Source organism: Theropithecus gelada, chromosome 4 (genome assembly GCF_003255815.1).
Source record: "Theropithecus gelada isolate Dixy chromosome 4, Tgel_1.0, whole genome shotgun sequence".
Taxonomy (NCBI): Eukaryota; Metazoa; Chordata; class Mammalia; order Primates; family Cercopithecidae; genus Theropithecus; species Theropithecus gelada.
In genome coordinates, this window is record NC_037671.1 from 153,960,488 (window position 1) to 153,979,888 (window position 19,401).

At 35.9% G+C, this 19,401-nt stretch overlaps 1 protein-coding gene across 1 annotated transcript in view; it reads left to right on the plus strand.

The window, feature by feature from the left end:
* Window positions 1–19,401, plus strand: part of LAMA2 (laminin subunit alpha 2) — a 601,080-nt gene that overhangs the window by 367,762 nt on the left and 213,917 nt on the right. Inside the window, 3 exon segments of the mRNA XM_025382237.1 lie at window positions 763–890; window positions 9,896–9,982; window positions 17,119–17,330. Of these exon segments, the coding sequence (XP_025238022.1) occupies window positions 763–890; window positions 9,896–9,982; window positions 17,119–17,330 (427 nt within the window).

Sequence of the window (19,401 nt, forward strand, 5' to 3'; positions counted from 1 at the left end):
AGTGGGGTTGACCTTAATGCTATCTTTTAAAACGTTTTGTAAAAAATAAATTTCAGAAAGAATTTTAAATAACTTAAAGAAAAGCCTATTTTCAAATATCACCAGTTACTACAGAAATACATATTCACATTTAGTTGATGAAACTGGCATATGATGTGTAAAATTTTTCAGATTTCTCAATGTTTGATTATGAGTCAAGCAAGCTTCTCACAGCTGTAATACAGTAGTGCATTGTCCAAGCCATCAGAGTCCACTGAGGCCAAAATTAATGTCTGAGCTAAGAGGGCATAGCCCCAGAGGATTTATATGACTAGCCACAGTCTCCATTAAGTCAGCAATTTCAAGCTGAACAATTGATTTTTACCTAGAATCAGCTACAATTTCCATTAAACATATGTTGTTAGTGCTCTATGACTATACACACACACACACACACACACACACACACACACAAAATCATGCATTTTCTTAAGGAAAAAAACTAAAGAAAAAAATGAAGTAAGATTTGCATAATGAAAAACATTAAAATGAATTTCAGTCATCTTTTTGTAAGTATGCATATGCTGAAATTAGTATGTAGTTTATAAGCTAGATATTAAATTAACTTTCAATGCTATTTCCCTGCTGTAAAATTGACCATTTAACATGGAAAAGATATTCTTGCTGGTGGGGAGCAGACTAATGACTTCGTAGACCTATTTTTGGCAGCATGTTGATCCCTGACACCAAAATAATAAACTCTGATGCGCATTTCTTTCTCAGAACTGTAAAGATCACACAGGCGGCCCATATTGTGATAAATGTCTTCCTGGTTTCTATGGCGATCCTACTAAAGGAACCTCTGAAGACTGTCAACCCTGTGCCTGTCCACTCAATATCCCATCCAATAAGTAAGTAACAAACTTACCCCGTGAATAAATTCAGCATCCATTTCTGCAAGTACACTTTTCATAGCAAATATACCCTTTTTCTTATCCCATGTAAATAAATAATAAACACAGACATGATTTTTTTTCAGAAAAATAATATGAATTTTCCAAACCTAAGGTATTTAAAACTATGAGGATTTCTAAGAATTTGTAATTTTTTAGCTCTAGTTTTGGTGATTTAATATCTGAGAGTAGAACTCAAAAAGAATTTTGACACCAATTCCAAAGAACATAAACATTTATACAAACACATACATGTGCATGCATGTACACACCTACACACAGACACATACCCATCTTCATGCCTTAATAAAAGGATACAAATACAGCTAATTTGGATTCTACCCATACACTATTTTTTTTTGTGAATCTTGGGCAAGTCATAAACCTCTTAAAATGTAAACTGAAGGGGCTGATTTAACTGACTTTTAAGCACCCATCCTATCTCTTCTTTTTTAAGAAATTCCAGTTGTTTACCTAGAACAACCACCTTAGAGCAGATTTTTAAAAAGCACACAGCAACAAGAAAGAGCACTTGACTTCCTCATTTCCTTACCTTTTAGGGGAATGCTATATCCAGCTGCTTGAATTCACGTTTCCTCAGGGCAGCCATCTCTAAGTAAACAGCTAAGCACACCCCAACAAAAATGTTCTGTTTTGTTTTTAAATTGGGATACTATGTTGAAAAAACATCAACAATTGTTACTCAAAAGCAATTACAGATAACTATACTTTTAAATAAAAGGAGATTCTTTTCTGAAGAACTCTCTTAAAGGTGAGCTTAGTGCTTAATGAAGTTCATACCGTATTGTACACTTTCCAGCTATCTCTACGCACTGTGATAACTGACAGAGCAAAAATTGTCAATGATCTTTAAGGGAAATCTGTCAGCTATAGTCTTTTAATGTGAAGGTGTGATCAAGTAGGTCATACTTCAAACTCTTACCCAGAATGCGCCTAATTAAAATGGTCTTTTGTTAGATTCAATGAATACTATAAGCTAAAGACTTTCAGATAATTCTGACATTAAGTTTAAATGTTCTACTTGGAACTGTTCTTCCTACTGTTCAATCCGCATGAAATCCTTATCCTCCCAATGACCTTCTTTACTCAGAATTTTTTACCTTACTCATTGTTTGGAAAAGAAAAGAAAGCACTACTATTTAATAAAAGCAGACTGCTATATTCTAGGCCAAACACTATATTTGGTATTATTTCACCTTCAGCTATAACTCAGTAAGGTAGATATTATTATCCTCATTTTATAGATTAAGAAATGAAAACTATTAGTAGAAAAAATGGCATTATGGTGCCAATTCTAGAACCAGAATCTTTGGTTTAAATGCTGGGTTCCATTCTTTCCAGCCGTGCAACTTTAGGCAAGTCACTGAAACTCTCCGTGCCTCAGTTCTGTCATCATTAGTTATAATAATAGGACTCTCATAGGGTTGATGTGGGAAAGACATAATTGAAATGTGTAAACCACCTAAACTGTGACTGGATATGATGAACCCAATCTAAGAGCTCACTGTTATTAACCTGCTCAGAGTCATCGAGCATTAAAGTATCAGAGTTGGAATTCTAGTTTTAAAATCCATGTGCTTTCCAAATCTCTACAGTCTACAATGAAGACTTTAAAAACAATACACAGTGCATTTTAAGTGATAACACTAAAAGCAATAATTAATTTGTTAGATAAGTCAATTTATCTGGCAAGATTTTGAGAAAATAAGACGTTGGTTTAATGCAGGGGTCCTCAACCATCTATGGCCTGTTAGGAACCGGGCTGCCCAGCAAGAGGTGAGTGGTGGACGTTACCACCTGAGCTCTGCCTCCTATCAGATCAGGCAGGCATCAGATTCTCATAGAAGCTTGAACCCTATTGTGAACTGCACCTGTGAGGGATCTAGGTTGCATACCCCTTTTGAGAGTCTGACTAATGCCTGATGATCTGACGTGGAACAGTTTTATCCCAAAACTCCTCCCCTGTGTCTGTGGACAAAATTGTCTCCAAAACGAGTACCTGGTGCCAAAAATGTTGGGGACCACTAGTTAGTGTATATTAGTGATCAGAACATTTCCAGGGCTTAAGGCATGAGCCTGAATGAGCACAAAGCTGAAGATTCTTTAACAACCAAGGATGTTAGAGAAGAGGAAGAAGGCAAGAGAGAAACCTACTGGAAAATAATGAATATAGGAGAACAAATGAAATATATTCCTTCATAATTAATGGCTACTCAAGTCTATGATAGTCACAACATCACATAAAAACCTGCACTCTGGTATGTAAGTGAAGAGTTAGATCACCCAATGGAAGACCTACTCGTTTGCCATGGCTGAATGGCATTCTCTTAACCATCCTCATTTACATGAAACTCATTGTTCATGACTAACATGCATTTGAGGAAAGCAGAAGGATTTCATCTGGCCACTTGTATTGCATCTTTGTCTCAGCCAAGATATCAAGAGCATTAGCACCACTATCAATCCAGTAGAGCTGGCTGCTCATTGCACCATGTGAATTCCAGCTGAATACATATTAGAATTATATAATTGGTTGAGTATATAAACCCTATGGATTTACCCTCAAGTCTGACCAACATTTTACTACAAATGCAGAAGAAACATTAGGGAGATAATTTTGCTTGGATAATTATAGGCATTCATGACCCATTGTTGTCTCTTTATTTGCTGTGCATTTACTTGGATAATGGGTTCTAATTGTTGTTTCTGAAAAAGAAAGAAAGTCTGCAAGCATTAAAACACAGTCTATCAGTGCCAAAGGGATTGGGGTTCCAGTGTCCAATAATGTTATTTCCTAAAAGATGTGTATTCCAATTTGGTATAATTATGTTGATCCTGATTTTTAAAAATGCAGATAACACAGTGATAGCAATACCAGTAACACCAAGTATTTAAGGATTCTTCCATTTTCAAAGTGCTTTCACTTAGAGTAAGTAATTAGCAATTATTAGTAAATATTATAATTAGCAAATTATCAAATATTAATATTATAAAATATTAAAACTAGCAAATTGCTATATAATAATTTTATTTTTAGGAATAGAATTGGGACTAGAGTAGCAATCTATTTTAAATTCCAGCTTTCAATGTGGTATTTTAACAAGCAGAAAGGGAGGGCAGTGATAATTCACTTAGTTTCTAAATCCTAGAAGTTTTGTGATAGGATTATAATGTCTTTTACATTTAAAACAATTTAAAACAATTTTACATTTAAAACAACTAGAAAATTATCATAGTTTAACTGCACAACTGTAATGAGAAAAATCCATTTTCGTCTAACAACCTGAAATGTTTAAAAAAAATCAGTAAACAAGACACTTACTGACCTAGGGAAACTATCCTTTTTAAAAAGGTTTTGTAAAAAACATTACTGTTATAATGTGAGCTAGAAACTCTGAGATATGAATTGAATATGTGCACATAATCCTGAAGATGGGATTTTAATTTCCATGGGTTATTCAGAGGAAAAAAAAAAAAAAAAAAAAAAAAAGAGCTAAAGGTTGCTGCAACCTTCATGGGAAGTCTAAAGCTTAGTGATAGTTTTACCTTGGTGATTTATCTGTTTAATCCCTGGTCATAAATCTTATAGATCACAAGCATTTTGGCTCCAAATTTCTTAGATAATATTGCTAAATAAATCAAATGTGTAAGAAGATAGAGATAGATTGGTGTAATTATTATGATGTATGAATACAGACAAGCATATAATATTTAAATTATACATATATATCAACTTCATCAACTATTTACGGTGGTCACTGTGCTTGGCCTTCTCATCTTGTTGATGTATCTATTCTAGCTATAGATTGTAACTAGGCAGTAACATTTATCTGGAGAGAAGCAAATAAAAATGTAAGTATTCCAAATGTTTATATTCATTAATTTCTGGCATCACATAGCTTATAGGTTAAATAAAATATGAAAGTGACATGTGAATCTCTGCCTTTGAATACTTAGGATGTGTTTGAATATATAATATTATTGAAGTTGTTATAGATTTTCATCAGTTATATAATAAAAGACAGTATTGGCACAAGGCTGGGCAGAGGTAGGCCCTCAATAAGTTCTGTCTACTAATATCGTTGTAAATACTACTGCCTTGTGTGGGTCAGGAATGCTGAAATTTAAGTTTTTGAAAGAATGAAACTCAAATTTAAGTTGACCTTTAGGCTCACTCAAGAGATCATATTGAATGCACATTGTTAAAATTAATATAGAGAAATATATTCCAAGACAAGAGGTAAATTTAAGGAAACATCCAATTCAACCATATTCTCTAGAAAATTGAGAATGCTCTAGATGCTTTAGTACTCTTTCCTACACATTGTTTTATGTCCACATGGGAGATTATGATGGGTCTTCCTGGTTCCATATACCAAAGGAAAAAACTAAAGTTCAGAGAAATTAAATGCCTTGATAGTGATTATACAGCTTGCTTGTGGCAGAACCAATATTGGAACTCATATATTTTGACTCACCTCTCTGTGCTTCTTCCAGTGGGGCTACAGTAATAGAAACAATTACAGAAACATTGAAAAGAAGCAAAAAAAAAAAAAAAAAAATCAATAGAATTTAATGTCAGACAAACTGTAAATGTTCACTGTAAAAATCAGTAAATCTTCACTGTTTGGCAAGAGTTATGTTAACTATGCTACGTAGTTACAATTATATTAACAAGTATGTTAATATAAGGGACTACAACTAATATAAGGGATGCGAAAACTGCAGATTTAATTCTTAAACTATTAACTAAATACCTTAAACGTTAAATCAACATACCTTAATTTGTTTAAAAATTTGTAAAAAAAAAAAAAAAAAGGCCAAGTTTTTGAAAAATTAGTAAATTGTATCTATAATTTATTATGGCACTATGCTTTCATACTTTTTCAGTATAAAAGGGTTTATCAAATCAATCATATTATTCCATTTTGCAGAATAGGAAACAGGTTTAGAGAAATATATCATTCAAAGACATACTTAGAAAATAAATCAAGTCTAATTAAAAAATCCAATTGTGGAGATTAAATCAGATTTCATAGTACTTAAAGGTAATTAAAGAAATAAGTGTTTGCTTAATGATTCTTTTGAGAATAAGTAGGAGAGATCATTGAACTGAAGAAGAAAAAACTTAGAGAGAAACTTCAGAAATGTATGAAGCTAACACCAAAATCATGAAGTAAATGATTTTTTTCTTTTTCTCCTCTTCCTCTCAGTCCTCTGCCCCTTCTCAGTTATGTGTGGATAGTCTCATTACCCTCATCTGCAGCTTCTCCACTGACATTGCGTAGCCACTCAGAATGGTTTCTTTTCCTACCCAACTGTTCAAGATGATAATTAGTTGAAAGGGTCCTGATCCCCTATATATGCAAATACAGAACATGCCCTGATTCTCTAACCCTCATGATGGAAGTTTTAATTTTATGCTCGTGATTAAAGGAGTGGTTGTTTTATATGACATCACAGTGCCAAGAAGCAATTCCTTGCATTTTATTTTAAATGCATGACAGTTAAAGACACACAAAATATTCTCACACATTTACTTAATATGTGTTTAATTTTATTTTAGAGTATTGGATTAACTCTCTGTGGGAGCATTTTATGTTAGAACTGAATTTCAGGACCCACAGGAGAACTTTCCCTGATGTCTGATAATCAGGAATTGTTGAGCTTCTATTGAGCAACTGTTTTGGTTTTGGCTTCTGGCTGCTCTGAATTGTTTACCTGTTGATTGTTCACTTTTGCATTAGCTGTGAAAAACCTCAAGGCCAAATGCTGATCCACCATTATCAAATGGACATACCTTATAACATGCAGTTTGAATTCTAAATACACCCTTGAATTTATCTTTTTTTTAGTATTTTTTTATCTTTAACCTTGCTTTATTCTTAATGCACATATTTTGACAGATAGAATTAAATTATTTTTAGAACAAGATTGATTGTTTCTGTATGTATGCATGTACATGCATAAACATACATGCATATGTTGACATACATAGTCACATGTATACACGTGTATGTACACATACATATATGCATACATGTATACATACTTATAAGTAGATCGTTATAAAAATAAAAGTGTATATTCAACCATTAAGAGGGATTATTTTCATGTCCAGCTTCTTATTGGTTATCCCAATAACAGCTTCCCTTCCTCCCCTATTTGTGGAAAATGCCTGCTGCTCTTGGCTTTCTTGTGTTTCCTGTGGTGTGGTTTGGATAATCCAGGATGAAGAACATTCTCTGCTGGTGTGGAGCTAGCCAAATAGAGATAAATGACATAATCTTGGAATCACTTGAACTCAGTGATGATCTCAAAATTTCCTCTTTGTGTCACGGAACAATTAGCTTCATATCTTGGCCAAAATCAGTGCTAAGTCACTGCATTTGCCAATGCAAATTCTGTAGACGTTTTTTACTGTGCATGTTTATTTCTCATTCTAATTTTATTTTTGTTGTTGAATGCCATCTTCTGCCATAGCTGTAACTGCAATTACAGCAATAAGAGAGTGAATCTTCAGTTTATGTTGTTGAAAGAATATCAAAGCACAAATACAGATATATTTTATGAGAAAGTTTTATTTGGATGCATTATGTCAAGTATCTACATTACTAGAAACCTAAACTTACTTAATTCTTACCAGTAGGTTTCAATGACAGTTGGTTATAGGAAGAAGAGAATATCACCTTAAGAATCTGAAGTCCTAGATCCCATACTAAATTCTCCTGGAAATTTTGTATGACTTTGGTTAAGTAAAACTGTGCCTGCCCCAACCAACTCACAGGATTTTGTGAAAATGTGGTAAAATTGTAAATGTATTCTGAACGGTAAGGAGCTAGTCAAATCTAACATATTCTTATTGCTTAATTTTTTTCTTGAAAAAGTGTTGATTTTTGTCAGTGAACACCTTTTACTTTACTTATGTTGGTTTTAACTGACATGTGAATGCATTTAATAATTTGAAATCTATTTTATGAATAGATTTAAAGTGTAGGGTGCAGTGGCTCATGCCTGTAATCCTAGCACTTTGGGGGGCCAAGGCAGGTGGATCACTTGAGGTCAGGAGTTCAAGACCAGCCTGGCCAATATGGTGAGACCCCATTTCTACTAAAAATACAAAAATTAGCCAGGTGTGGTAGCACCCACATGTAATACCAGCTACTCAGGAGGGTAAGACAGGAGAATCGCTTGAACCCAGGAGGCAGAGGTTTCAGTGAGTCAAGATCGCACCACTGCATTCCAGCCTGGGCAACAGAGCAAGACTCTGTCTCAAATAAAATAAAATATTTTTAAAATTTTCGGAAGCCTTGTCAACAACCATTGACACGAGTTATGATAAACTGATGTAGGATTATAAAAAATAATTGGTACAGTTTTCTTTCAATCAGTGTAGTCCTATAGAGGGGGTATTTTAACCTGCGCATCTTCAGTGCAATCACAATCCTGTCAAGAAAATCACCCATAGTAAACTGTCTTTGGATCATGTGTAGCAAAGTACAGGATGCTTTATAAAAGGAGGTTCTTTACTCGCAGTGCACACGCTGGGTATGTCTTGTCTGCTGTTCATGACAGCTACCATAACTCCTTAATGTGGAATCTTTGATCCAGATAATATTTATAAATTCAAAGCATCCTAGACCAGGTTTTATCTCCTTGACCCAACAGATTCATTTAGACTTTCCACTGAGCTGAAATGTTTAAAACGTAAACTTACCTGGTCCTAATATCTTGCTAGTATCCCAAAAATGAGAAGAACTATTAAATCTTTGCAGAACTACCCAGAGTTAAGCCAGAGAAATACCATTCAGAAATAATGTTCATGATCTGATCTGCACCGAAGTTAAGAAAGTATTTCAAAGTAATTCAAGTGTCAGGAGCAGGATGAAATCAGGACTTGCAATGTTTAATTTGTTGTTCTTTCTTTAATTCATTTAGCCATCAAGCAAGCCTGTATTGAATTGCCCTGTCATATATAATAGAAAATAAATCTACTTAGGGAAAACATAATAAGAGAAAGATTAATTGAGGGCATTTCCCTTTGAAATGGTAGCACAGCAGACCTTACAGAATTCAAAATGGTTGATGGCCCTTCAGAGAGCCAGTCGAGAACCGCATTACCATGTGTCAATCTTGGGGTAGGGGTTCGTGTATGAGAGGTGCCTCTCACAAGGCAAAGAAGCATGACTGGAGTGAAACATGCTGTTGAAGGCTAAAGCTAGCACCTGAGTTCTCTGCTGGTTCTTCATCTGGTGTTCAGCTCTATTACTTCAGACCCAAATTAGAAATATGTGCAAAGAAAGAAGTGAACTTTGAAACATGCCAGAAGGTATGAGATGGCAAGGTTGCTTTTGTTTGTTGAGGTTTATGATAAGTTTAGGTAGAATATGCACACTTGATCTCTTCTGAAAGCTTTGCTGAGGTGTGAGGGCATACCTGCAAGGAAGCACATGCCACAGCCTGCACACAGGCATGCCCCGCTATGGCAGCAGCTGAAGAAGGAAGAACTGCCACCACCACTGCCACATACTGAGATTTCCAAAATCTCTAACAAATTTCTTCAGGCTGCTTCAAAGTCAGAGGGATTTGGCTAGAGAAGAAAGTATGTGAGGCTGCATATGTGCCAGGCCTGGAGGAATTTCTAAAAAGCAGCTCTACATTTCCACTTGTTACTGATGATCACGACCCAGAGCAGTCGGAAGTCAGTTAATAACATGTCACAGGGATACTGCTCTCCACTGGGCTATATTCATGTCTGCAGAAACAGCAATGTCATTTCATCCTCCATTGGCCAGACCCTAATCTCCATCTCTGGGGCGAGAATGACCAGCCTGTACTCTTTTGTCAGAGCAGTAGTGGAGAGAGAAATGAGAAAATGCTGCTAATGACTTTGTGTATGTGTTTCTTCCTTGTCCCTGTTTTCCACAACAATATCAACGTAGCTTTAGCCCAACGTGCCATTTAGATCGGAGTCTTGGATTGATCTGTGATGGATGCCCTGTCGGGTACACAGGACCACGCTGTGAGAGGTAAGCGTGTGCTGCACTGTCTTGCAAAATGATTTCTACCTTGGGAGTTATAAAACCACAGATACAATCATCCTTTGCATCATCCTTTGGAGAAAAATGGCCACACTCAATGAGGTGAAATAAAGTTTCTCAACACACTTGTCAAACAAATGCATTATATTTTTGTAATTTATTTATTTTTCAGAAATTGCTTCATAAATCTTCATTCACTCAGAGAATATCTGATTAATGTTTTAATCTTAAAGGTTAAGTATTAACGTACAATCTTTGTAGAAAGTATTGCTCAAGTGGAAAGTCATGCACTTTAAAATTTATCTTGCTGTCTCTGTCGGCACCATTTATTTTTCATAATTAGCTTTTTGTCCTTAAAATGTAGCTTGAATGCATAGTTCATAGTTCACCAAGTGGTTCATAATTTACTTTAAATATACTTGAAAATAGAAACAAAATGTAATTTATTATCATGATTTGTATCCTCTTCTAATTACTCCTAAACCAGTATTTTAATTCCTGTTGATTTTACTGGGTTACTTTGCAGTGGAAACAAGAGTATTATTTTATGTGATTTGTGTGATTATATTTCCTCCTGAAATGTTTTTGAAGAAATAGTTCTTCTATATATTCAGCCTCAGCATAAAAATGATACAAACATCCCCCTTGACATCATTGCCAAACACAAAAACCTCCCTCTGGTTTCAGCACTGGAAATGTCCGCGCTGCTACCCTTCCTGGGAGGGCGGGTGCAGAGGAAGTGACCTGCTTTCACTCATCATCACTGAGGCTAACCCTGAAGAGGGCTGTTTTTGCCCGTCTTTTCCTGTCATCTTGGCAGCTATCACCCCTGTTTCAACCAGGATGCATAAAATTAATGAAGCAGGAGCCTATCACCCAGAGAGAATTTAGCTAGCGACTAGCAGTCTGTGGACAAACTGCCAGTGACAGTTCCTAGCAGCAACAAGTACTATTTGTGAGTATGGAAGCATCTGTAAATTAGGAATGTAAGAAAAAAAAAAAAATGAAACAAGCAGCGTTTATTTGCAATCAAGAAACTAGATATCTTTAATTGTGTGTGTGTCTGTGTGTGTGTTTAAAGAAAGGCATGTGCATATTACTTACTATAATAGGAGAACATATTATTGCCAAGACAGATTTACATCAAGTGCTTAAACCCCCCAGTTCACTACAGGCAGCCTTTTTTTTAGCAACTGGAAAATGACAGCTGCTCTGTCATACAAGGCTATTAAATCCACTTATCTAGGTGAGCATAATCTCTGATATATTTATATTGCTCTGCTTTATGTACTATACTCCCTATACATGTTAGACAATAGTTTCTGAACCATCTATAATTTAAAACCCCACATTTTACTTAACAAACATCTGTTTAGCAACTACCATGTGCTGGGTACAGGGCTAGACATTGGATATAAATATATGCATTTTCCCATCCTTGCCCTCAGCACCTCACATCTTTCTTTAATGCAAGTGAGGATGGTTGCATGTATTCTTCAGAGAATTCTATTTGAATAGCAAAAATCACCAAGGAACGAAATACCTGACAGAAAGCATGATTTCCTGTCTAAAATCTGTATTAATCTGATCCAGAAGATGGCAACATGCATATGCAGTGTAATGAATGGCATATCTTATCTCCAGCTCAAGTTTTTCCACAACTGATAGCATATTTTTCTAGCCAGAATTTAGGTTAGGGTTTTCCAGGAATATTTAAGATTTATAATTTCATTGTATTTATGTGAGTCAAAAGAACCCCTTAGATAGATCTAAAATATGAGGGAAACATTTTTTTGTTTGAGATGTGCCTGTTGAAGTAGAAGAGAGGGAAGATAAGGGTCAGGGTAAGGAGGAGATACTGGTTGCATTGAAAATCTTGTAATCAAAACCATTCTGTAAATGATTTGTGTGATCAGCTTATGCACATCATCTAAATAAGACCAGAATTTAAAAACTAAAGCAACATTTCCCAAATTGTAGATGTTCCTGGAATAAAGAATTCTGTGATCACATAAGTTTGGGAAGCATCCATTTGCATGTTAAAAGTTCTGGCATGTCCTACAGTGTGTAATGAAGAAATCTGTTCAATTTGTTTAGCTCAGCATTTCCTAAACTTATGTGGCCATAAACTCTCTGCTTTAACTATATAGCAGGAATATGTCTCAGACTACAGCTCAGGTGGGACAACAGTTATAACTTTATAGTCTTTATCACAATTTAATGTATATTTTGAGACCCCTTTCTCTATATGTGGGACCTGTGAGGGCTTAGAAACATAATCTGAGCCCCTTTCAAGTTGTTTTCTTCTCCTCTCTCCAAGCTTGAATCAAAGTTCTATTAAGCTTACCTAGTACCAAAGGCCTTGTTATGCAAGGGTAGAAGGGAGGGTATAATGTCTGTGAGTATGTGTTGAGCAAGGGGACATATGGTAGGGCCAGCCAGTGCTGAGCATTTCACCCAAGCATGTTTCTGCTGACCTATCCCTTTTTTCCTGTCCTCCTCATTACCTTTCCTTTCAGGTCTAGAAAGCCTCCCAACTACTTTCATTCCATTCTTGGGGGCACAAGAATCATTCAGCTTATTTCATTCCATGCTAAGACCCACCAGCATCTCTACCATCATCATTTTTCCAACTCCATCCCATTTTCTATTTGGAAGAGGATGAGCTACATTCATGGAACTGGTGGCTTTCAGAGCTTGGAGTCTGGAAGATTCCTATGTCTCTGCCTTCTGCCCTGTCAAATCCCTTCTCTCAGACATGCAGCGCAAGATGGCCTTGCTTCTTGAATGCAGGGGGTGAAGAAAAGCAGTGAACAGGAGAGTGGCCAAAAAAGATACAACCAAATATGGACTGGTATTCTGTCACAAGTAGAACACTAGTTACAGCTTGGAAAACATTCACTTATGGCCAAAACACCACTGTTTTTGAGGTATCACTGCTTTGCTGGGGATGTTTTAAACAAAGGAAAAAGAAGAGTCAGAGAGTGAGGGGAGCAGGTATTCATCATGGCACCTTTGCTAAGATTCTAGACTTTTATCATCTGGACAAGAGGAGAAAAAAATTAACAAAGAGACAGTATCTTGAAGGACTAAAAGGGATTAAGTAAGCCTTAGAGCATCAAGAGCAATTAAAAAGAATATTGAGCTAAAAGTGAGTTAAATGCTGAGGATACCTGCCTGATGGGACACTAAGATACTTTCAGAATAAGTCTATAACCTCAGCAACATGTCATACATTATGGAGAAGGCATTTCCAAAAGACTGTGGCAAGTTCACCTGGTGGGTTCTATAGGACAACATGAAACCTAATGGGATACATGGACTTCTTAAGCCCTCCCCACTCCCCAGCTGGCAAATTTTTAACAACTCCTCCCTAGGTGAGGAGAGAGGGGTCAAAAGCCAGGACTAATTTCACAGTTGCCACTGAAAATATGGAAAGTATTTAAATCCAATTGCTTAATATTTTGAAAATTCAACTACAGTTTTATCCTCAAGATTCATATCAGGTATCAAAGAAATTCCTTTTTGTTTCTTAAACTTCAGTTCCAAAATCCCATTTAGTTTTTGTCTGCTTCAGAATGTCTGAATTGGAATCAAGTCTAATCACCCCTCTGATCACTATGCTCTTGAGACCTTCTACTCATTTCTGAGTCTCTTTGTGCCTTTGGGTCCTGAATGCAGAGCATGGGACTTACTAGTGCTGTTAGCAAAACTGCGACTCCAACTGAGGTGTCAAGAGGCCACTCATATGTGGTTGTGCAGTTTGTACACTGCACAAAGACCCTCAGGGAAGGGGAAGATTGAGGGCTTGAATCCAGTCTGCCCTCTTCTTTTCCATGAAGTCCCTGGGTGTCTAGCTGTGTCCACTGTCTCTTTACTTTTTCTGCATGTGTCTAGAGAGAACACTTTCTTCCAACTTGCAAAAGGCATCATTTGAGCAGGCAAACACCCTCAGTCTTTTGCTGATTGTGTCAAATGGGAGGAAGTAGGAACACAGCATTACAGTCACCCCCCTTTATACAGCAGCCACCCTCTTCTGTGCCTTTGCCAATACTGTTCCCCCTGCCTGGAGGATTGCAGCCCTTTCACTCCTCCGCCCGAGGCTAATTAATCCCTGTTCAGCTCCCAAAAGTCAGCACTATCATCCTGAAAATGTCCTTGATTAGGCCTAATCTGAGTTGGTTGCCCTTTTCTGTGCTGCCATAATAGCATTTGCATATCTCCAGTTGTTCTACTGCTACATTTTAAAATGTGTGTTCATTCTCCATGGACTGTAGTATAAGATGGTACCTTCTTTATATTAGTACCATGTAAAAGTGCTCAGCTGATTTTTTTTTTTTTTTTGAATGGGGTGGGAGAAACAAGAGCTTTTCTCATTTGCTTGGCTAGATTAAGCTAGCATTATATTGTTTCATTGTTTTCAGTGTATAGATAATAGAAATGTAGACCATGATTTTAGCCAAAAGTTGCTGAAAAAATGATGGTGCAGAATGAGATAAAAGTCTCATCAATGCGGTTGCTTTCTTCTCATTGTTGCTTCTCTGCACGTCCGCTCTTTTTCCACCTCTCCCTTTCTCTTCTTCTCTCCCTCCCTCCCTCTAACATTGTTCCTAAATTATCAATAGCAGCAAGAGTAACAAATAACTGCATGTGTTATCTGGAGTCTTATTTACATTTAAATGGTCCTTTTTCAAAATATTGCAATTTTATTTGAAAAAGGTAACAGATATGGAAAGGAACAATGCCTTTGTTATGTCAAGATGTCCGTTTCTAGCAAGGCATTCAATAAACTATTTTTTTAAATGCACTCATTCTGCCTTGCATATGAAAATGAGGGGGCTTGACATTTCACATTACAATGATTTTTGGTGGAGTGAAAAACCAAAGGACTGTGATTTAAACTGATTTTAATTAGGTGAATCCAACTTGATCAGACTCTAACACATTATTTTTATTAATAAAAGTTATATGATTAGCAGTATTATATTCTCTGACCCTCAAATTACTTTTTAATTCTGAATGGAACATCTTCAGAAATCTCTAATACTGTTCTCTGTATAGAAATACACACCCATACACCAGTAATATGCTGAAGTGTTGCAGAAAATAGTCCCACTTTCAGTAACATGGCATATGATTTTTCTATCATGTATATTCACAAATTTTCGTTATATGTCCTGCAAGAAAAAAAATAAAAGACAGATACTTCTTTAGTTATTCTATTTAATTGTACTTATCTTCTTCCTGAAATGAGTTTTTTTTTTGTTATGGCGAATTTCAGTCTTATTAATTGCTATCTAAGTTAAGAAAAATTCCCAGATCTCGTTATATAAAGCCATATCTCTGAAGGGCAATAAGTCATCTTGAGGAAAGCGAGCTGAAAATAATAGGTTTTCATTTGCTGTGATAATGATCATTCTATATCCTTATTCCAGTGGCGCAAAGTGACTCTCTTACTGGTAAACAAAATGAGATGTGAATATACGTGGATGTGATCATAAGCTCTGAATATTAAATAAGGCAAGAAGAATCAGGTTAAAATTCAAAAGAATCTTCTTCTTATCTTTATCAAATGTCTCTCCTGAAGGGATTTTGGGGGAATTTTATGCACTCAAATTTTATTACATATTTTATAATAGAGAATTAATGAACAATTATATTTGTGGTTGGCAGTATTCTTCTAAGCAATATTTATACAACTCATAAATGGATAAAATCTTTTGTGAATATAAGTAATTTCATTTACAAAATTATGATAAAAGATCAAATCTATGAATTATAGTACCTAAGTATCTATACATTTTCTAGAAAACTAAGAATAGTCAGTATATCTGCACCAAATTAATGACTCTGCCCCAGAATTGTGATTTGTTAAAGTACTCTCAACATAATGTACTGGATTTAAACCATTTTTATTTCAAATGGGAGAGAGCCTTTCTCTAAATAATGACTGCATATCTGTGAGTAGATGAGCATAAAAGTAGTGTAACTACTGAGAAAATTATATTCTCTCACATTGTTTTTGATCCCCTTCAATTTTGACACTTGCTGCAAAAGACTTTATCTTCATAAGATGGCAAAGATAACAGAGCTAGCCTGACCATAAGATTCAGATGCCCTGTTTTGTTTCTCCTTTGGCAAGTGTGGCTTAGTATAAAGCGTGAGCAAATGTCATTGAAAGAGAAGAGAGAGCAGAATATAAATAGGCGCTGCCTATAAGGACATTTCTGCATGCCTGTAGCAGTAAGTTGCATTTTAAAACATAACATTTAGGTCAGAGAAAATTTGCTGCAATAATTTTAAAAAAGTCTTCTCTGCCATGCCCTATAAACAAACTTTTGTTTTTCCAATAATATGTAGATAGTTTTTGGTAAGAAAGAAAGAGAGAAAGAGAAAGAGAAAGAAAGAAAGAGAAAGAAAGAAAGAACCTGGATTTGCTGATAGAGTTGGCAGGCACAGTTCAGTATCACCTTGTGGCATATTCCCATAATATGCAGGCATGCTTTCTCAAACTTCCCTTTAGTAAAGCCTTCAATGAAAATCTGCCTCTGAATTCATATGCAAATACATACAAATAGATTATTAATTCAGATATACCCACAGCCCCCACCCAATTAATAAGAATCTTCTGAGTCACAGTTTCTAGTTAATAAATTCTGAACTCTTATTACTGAATTTCCTTGTGAGCCTGTTTCCTCATAACAAGTTCTGGCTGCAACAACAACAAAAAATGTGAACCTTACATAGTTGTAGAGAAAATAACCAACTGGAGTAGAGACACATGATGTGTTGTACTACAAAGGCTTTCCAGCATGGACCTGGATTCCTCCAGAGTGCCAGCAGCAGATTCTTATTATGCTTTGGTCTCGTCTTCAGTGCCAGTGACAAGATTATATATATATTTTTTGGGGGCTGAAATCTAATTACTAGCGGGCTGGCAGGATTTCATCTTGTATCTACACTGCAGTCGTAGAAAAACATTTTTTTAATCACTTTGCGTTTGAGAAAAGGAACACTTAAAAGGAAAAGCCATCATCCTGGGAGAAGGGAAGAATGAAAAATATGTAAACATTGCCCCAACTGAGGTCCCCCTAAAGGCTCACTGATGAAATTTCTTGCCTTAGGTGTGCAGAAGGCTATTTTGGACAACCCTCTGTACCTGGAGGATCATGTCAGCCATGCCAATGCAATGACAACCTTGACTTCTCCATCCCTGGCAGCTGTGACAGCTTGTCTGGCTCCTGTCTGATATGTAAACCAGGTACAACAGGCCGGTACTGTGAGCTCTGTGCTGATGGATATTTTGGAGATGCAGTTGATGCAAGGAACTGTCAGCGTAAGTCCTGAACTATTGATGCCCCTGACAGAATTGATGTATTGTACTTCAAAGTAGCTGATGAGTTCTTGACTGTGGATTGAAGAGTAGGAAATTATGTGGAATACATGGTTGATAGATGTGCAGAATATACAGAGTCTGCATATTCCAGAACATTTCCTTCTACTAACTAATAGAGTAAATCCTTTGAAAATTGCTGTGTTATTGAAGCGTCACTGTTTTCCACATGATAAACATGTTTCTATTTACATGCGGAAGTTTTTTTAATGAACTTATGTCCACGGCAGGAAAAGAAGAATTTGCACATTAGGTAGACCGCATGTATCCTTTTTTTGTTTATCTCAATTCTAATCACTTGCCTGAAATAAATTTTTCTGCCCATGATATTTCAGTACTAGCCATCAGAAGATGTTTATCAGTTATGCTTTCATATGTTAACTTTACAGTGTCATATTTTGTAATAGGTGTAAAATTCTGCCAATATTTTCACACATTGGCATTTGTCATTGTTGAATGATTAACCTCATTTTAGTTTCATAATAGTAATTTACGGACTATTTCTAGAATGCTCTTTCAGTGTTTTCCTTCCACAAAATTAGCTACTCTAGGGCTTCATCCATACTAGTATAATACATTTCTCCCCTCTTTACTTTTTTAGCTATATTAATACTACATAGAATTTCCAAATCGTTAATGTCAGTGGGATTATAATATGAAGGGGAATCTTGTTGCAGAAGGTCAAATAGAATGTGAATCCAATGTTAGCACTTCGCCATCATCAGCTTCATCTACTGTCATAATGTTTAAGCACAGTAGATTATGAGACCAGCCTATCCATTCATTTCTGTCCAGTTTATGTGAGAGGCCCTTCCAATTATTCAGGTGGGTCCCAGGACATGCAGAATTATAGAAACCACTGTAATGTAGCCTATCATCAACTCTACTGTAAGCACTAAAGACCCAGTAGGGTCCCCTTTTTCATTAACAAATGTGTCTCTTTCATCACAGGTTTAGAAGATGAGTTCTAACTTTGTTATTTAATAATGATAATTTGTTGAATCAAAACCAGATCACTCTCTGTACCAACTGGCACCTATTAATGTAACCTGTACTTTGATCTTTTTTTAAAGCAAAATTTCCAACAGGCTCAAAGTGCCATTAAACACTGAATTCTTGATAAATGTGTAAAATCATAGGGAGCCTAAGAAATTCTTCCTTTCCGGCCGGGCGCGGTGGCTCAAGCCTGTAATCCCACCACTTTGGGAGGCCGAGATGGGTGGATCACGAGGTCAGGAGATCGAGACCATTCTGGCTAACACGGTGAAACCCCGTCTCTACTAAAAAATACAAAAAACTAGCCGGGCGAGGTGGCAGGCGCCTGTAGTCCCAGTGTACAATTATCACTGTAGTCCCAGTGTACAATTATCACTTCTATGCATAGGTGGTAAAACCTCAAGGAAAGAAATTTCATGAAAATACATTATTTTAGTTACCTATAGATTTGTTCAAGAAAAGTACACCACTACAAAGAAATACATTTTGCATTTTAAATTTGTGTATATTGTTGGTGTCATACTTTTCCATTGAAATGACACTTTAGCAAAAACTTTATATTGCTTTGTTTTTTTAAGATAACGTTAATTAATAACCATCATATTTATGGTAAATTTAATTTTGCAGTTTACACTCTAAGAAGAAGTGACTTCTAAAGTCTAAATAATTTGATGTTTTTAAAATGTATGTATGATATGCATAAGAAACTTTCATAAAATAATAAAAGCATATACAAATTTGATAAATCAGATGAAAATGGATATTTAAAGGAAAAATTTTCAGCCTTTCCTTATATTTCAGCTATAGACTATCCATAGGCTCTTTCCGTTTCTCCATGGCCGTTACTCTAGTATCCACTTGGCAGACACTGAAGACAAATTTTACTGGAAGATAAATTAAGCAGTTTTTAGAAAAGCAGTTGTTTTGTTTGTTTATTTGTTTGTTTTTTAAAAGGAGAACCTAGAGCCAGGAGAATAAAATATTAGCATAGGCTGATAGAGTACCTGTTGATAACATA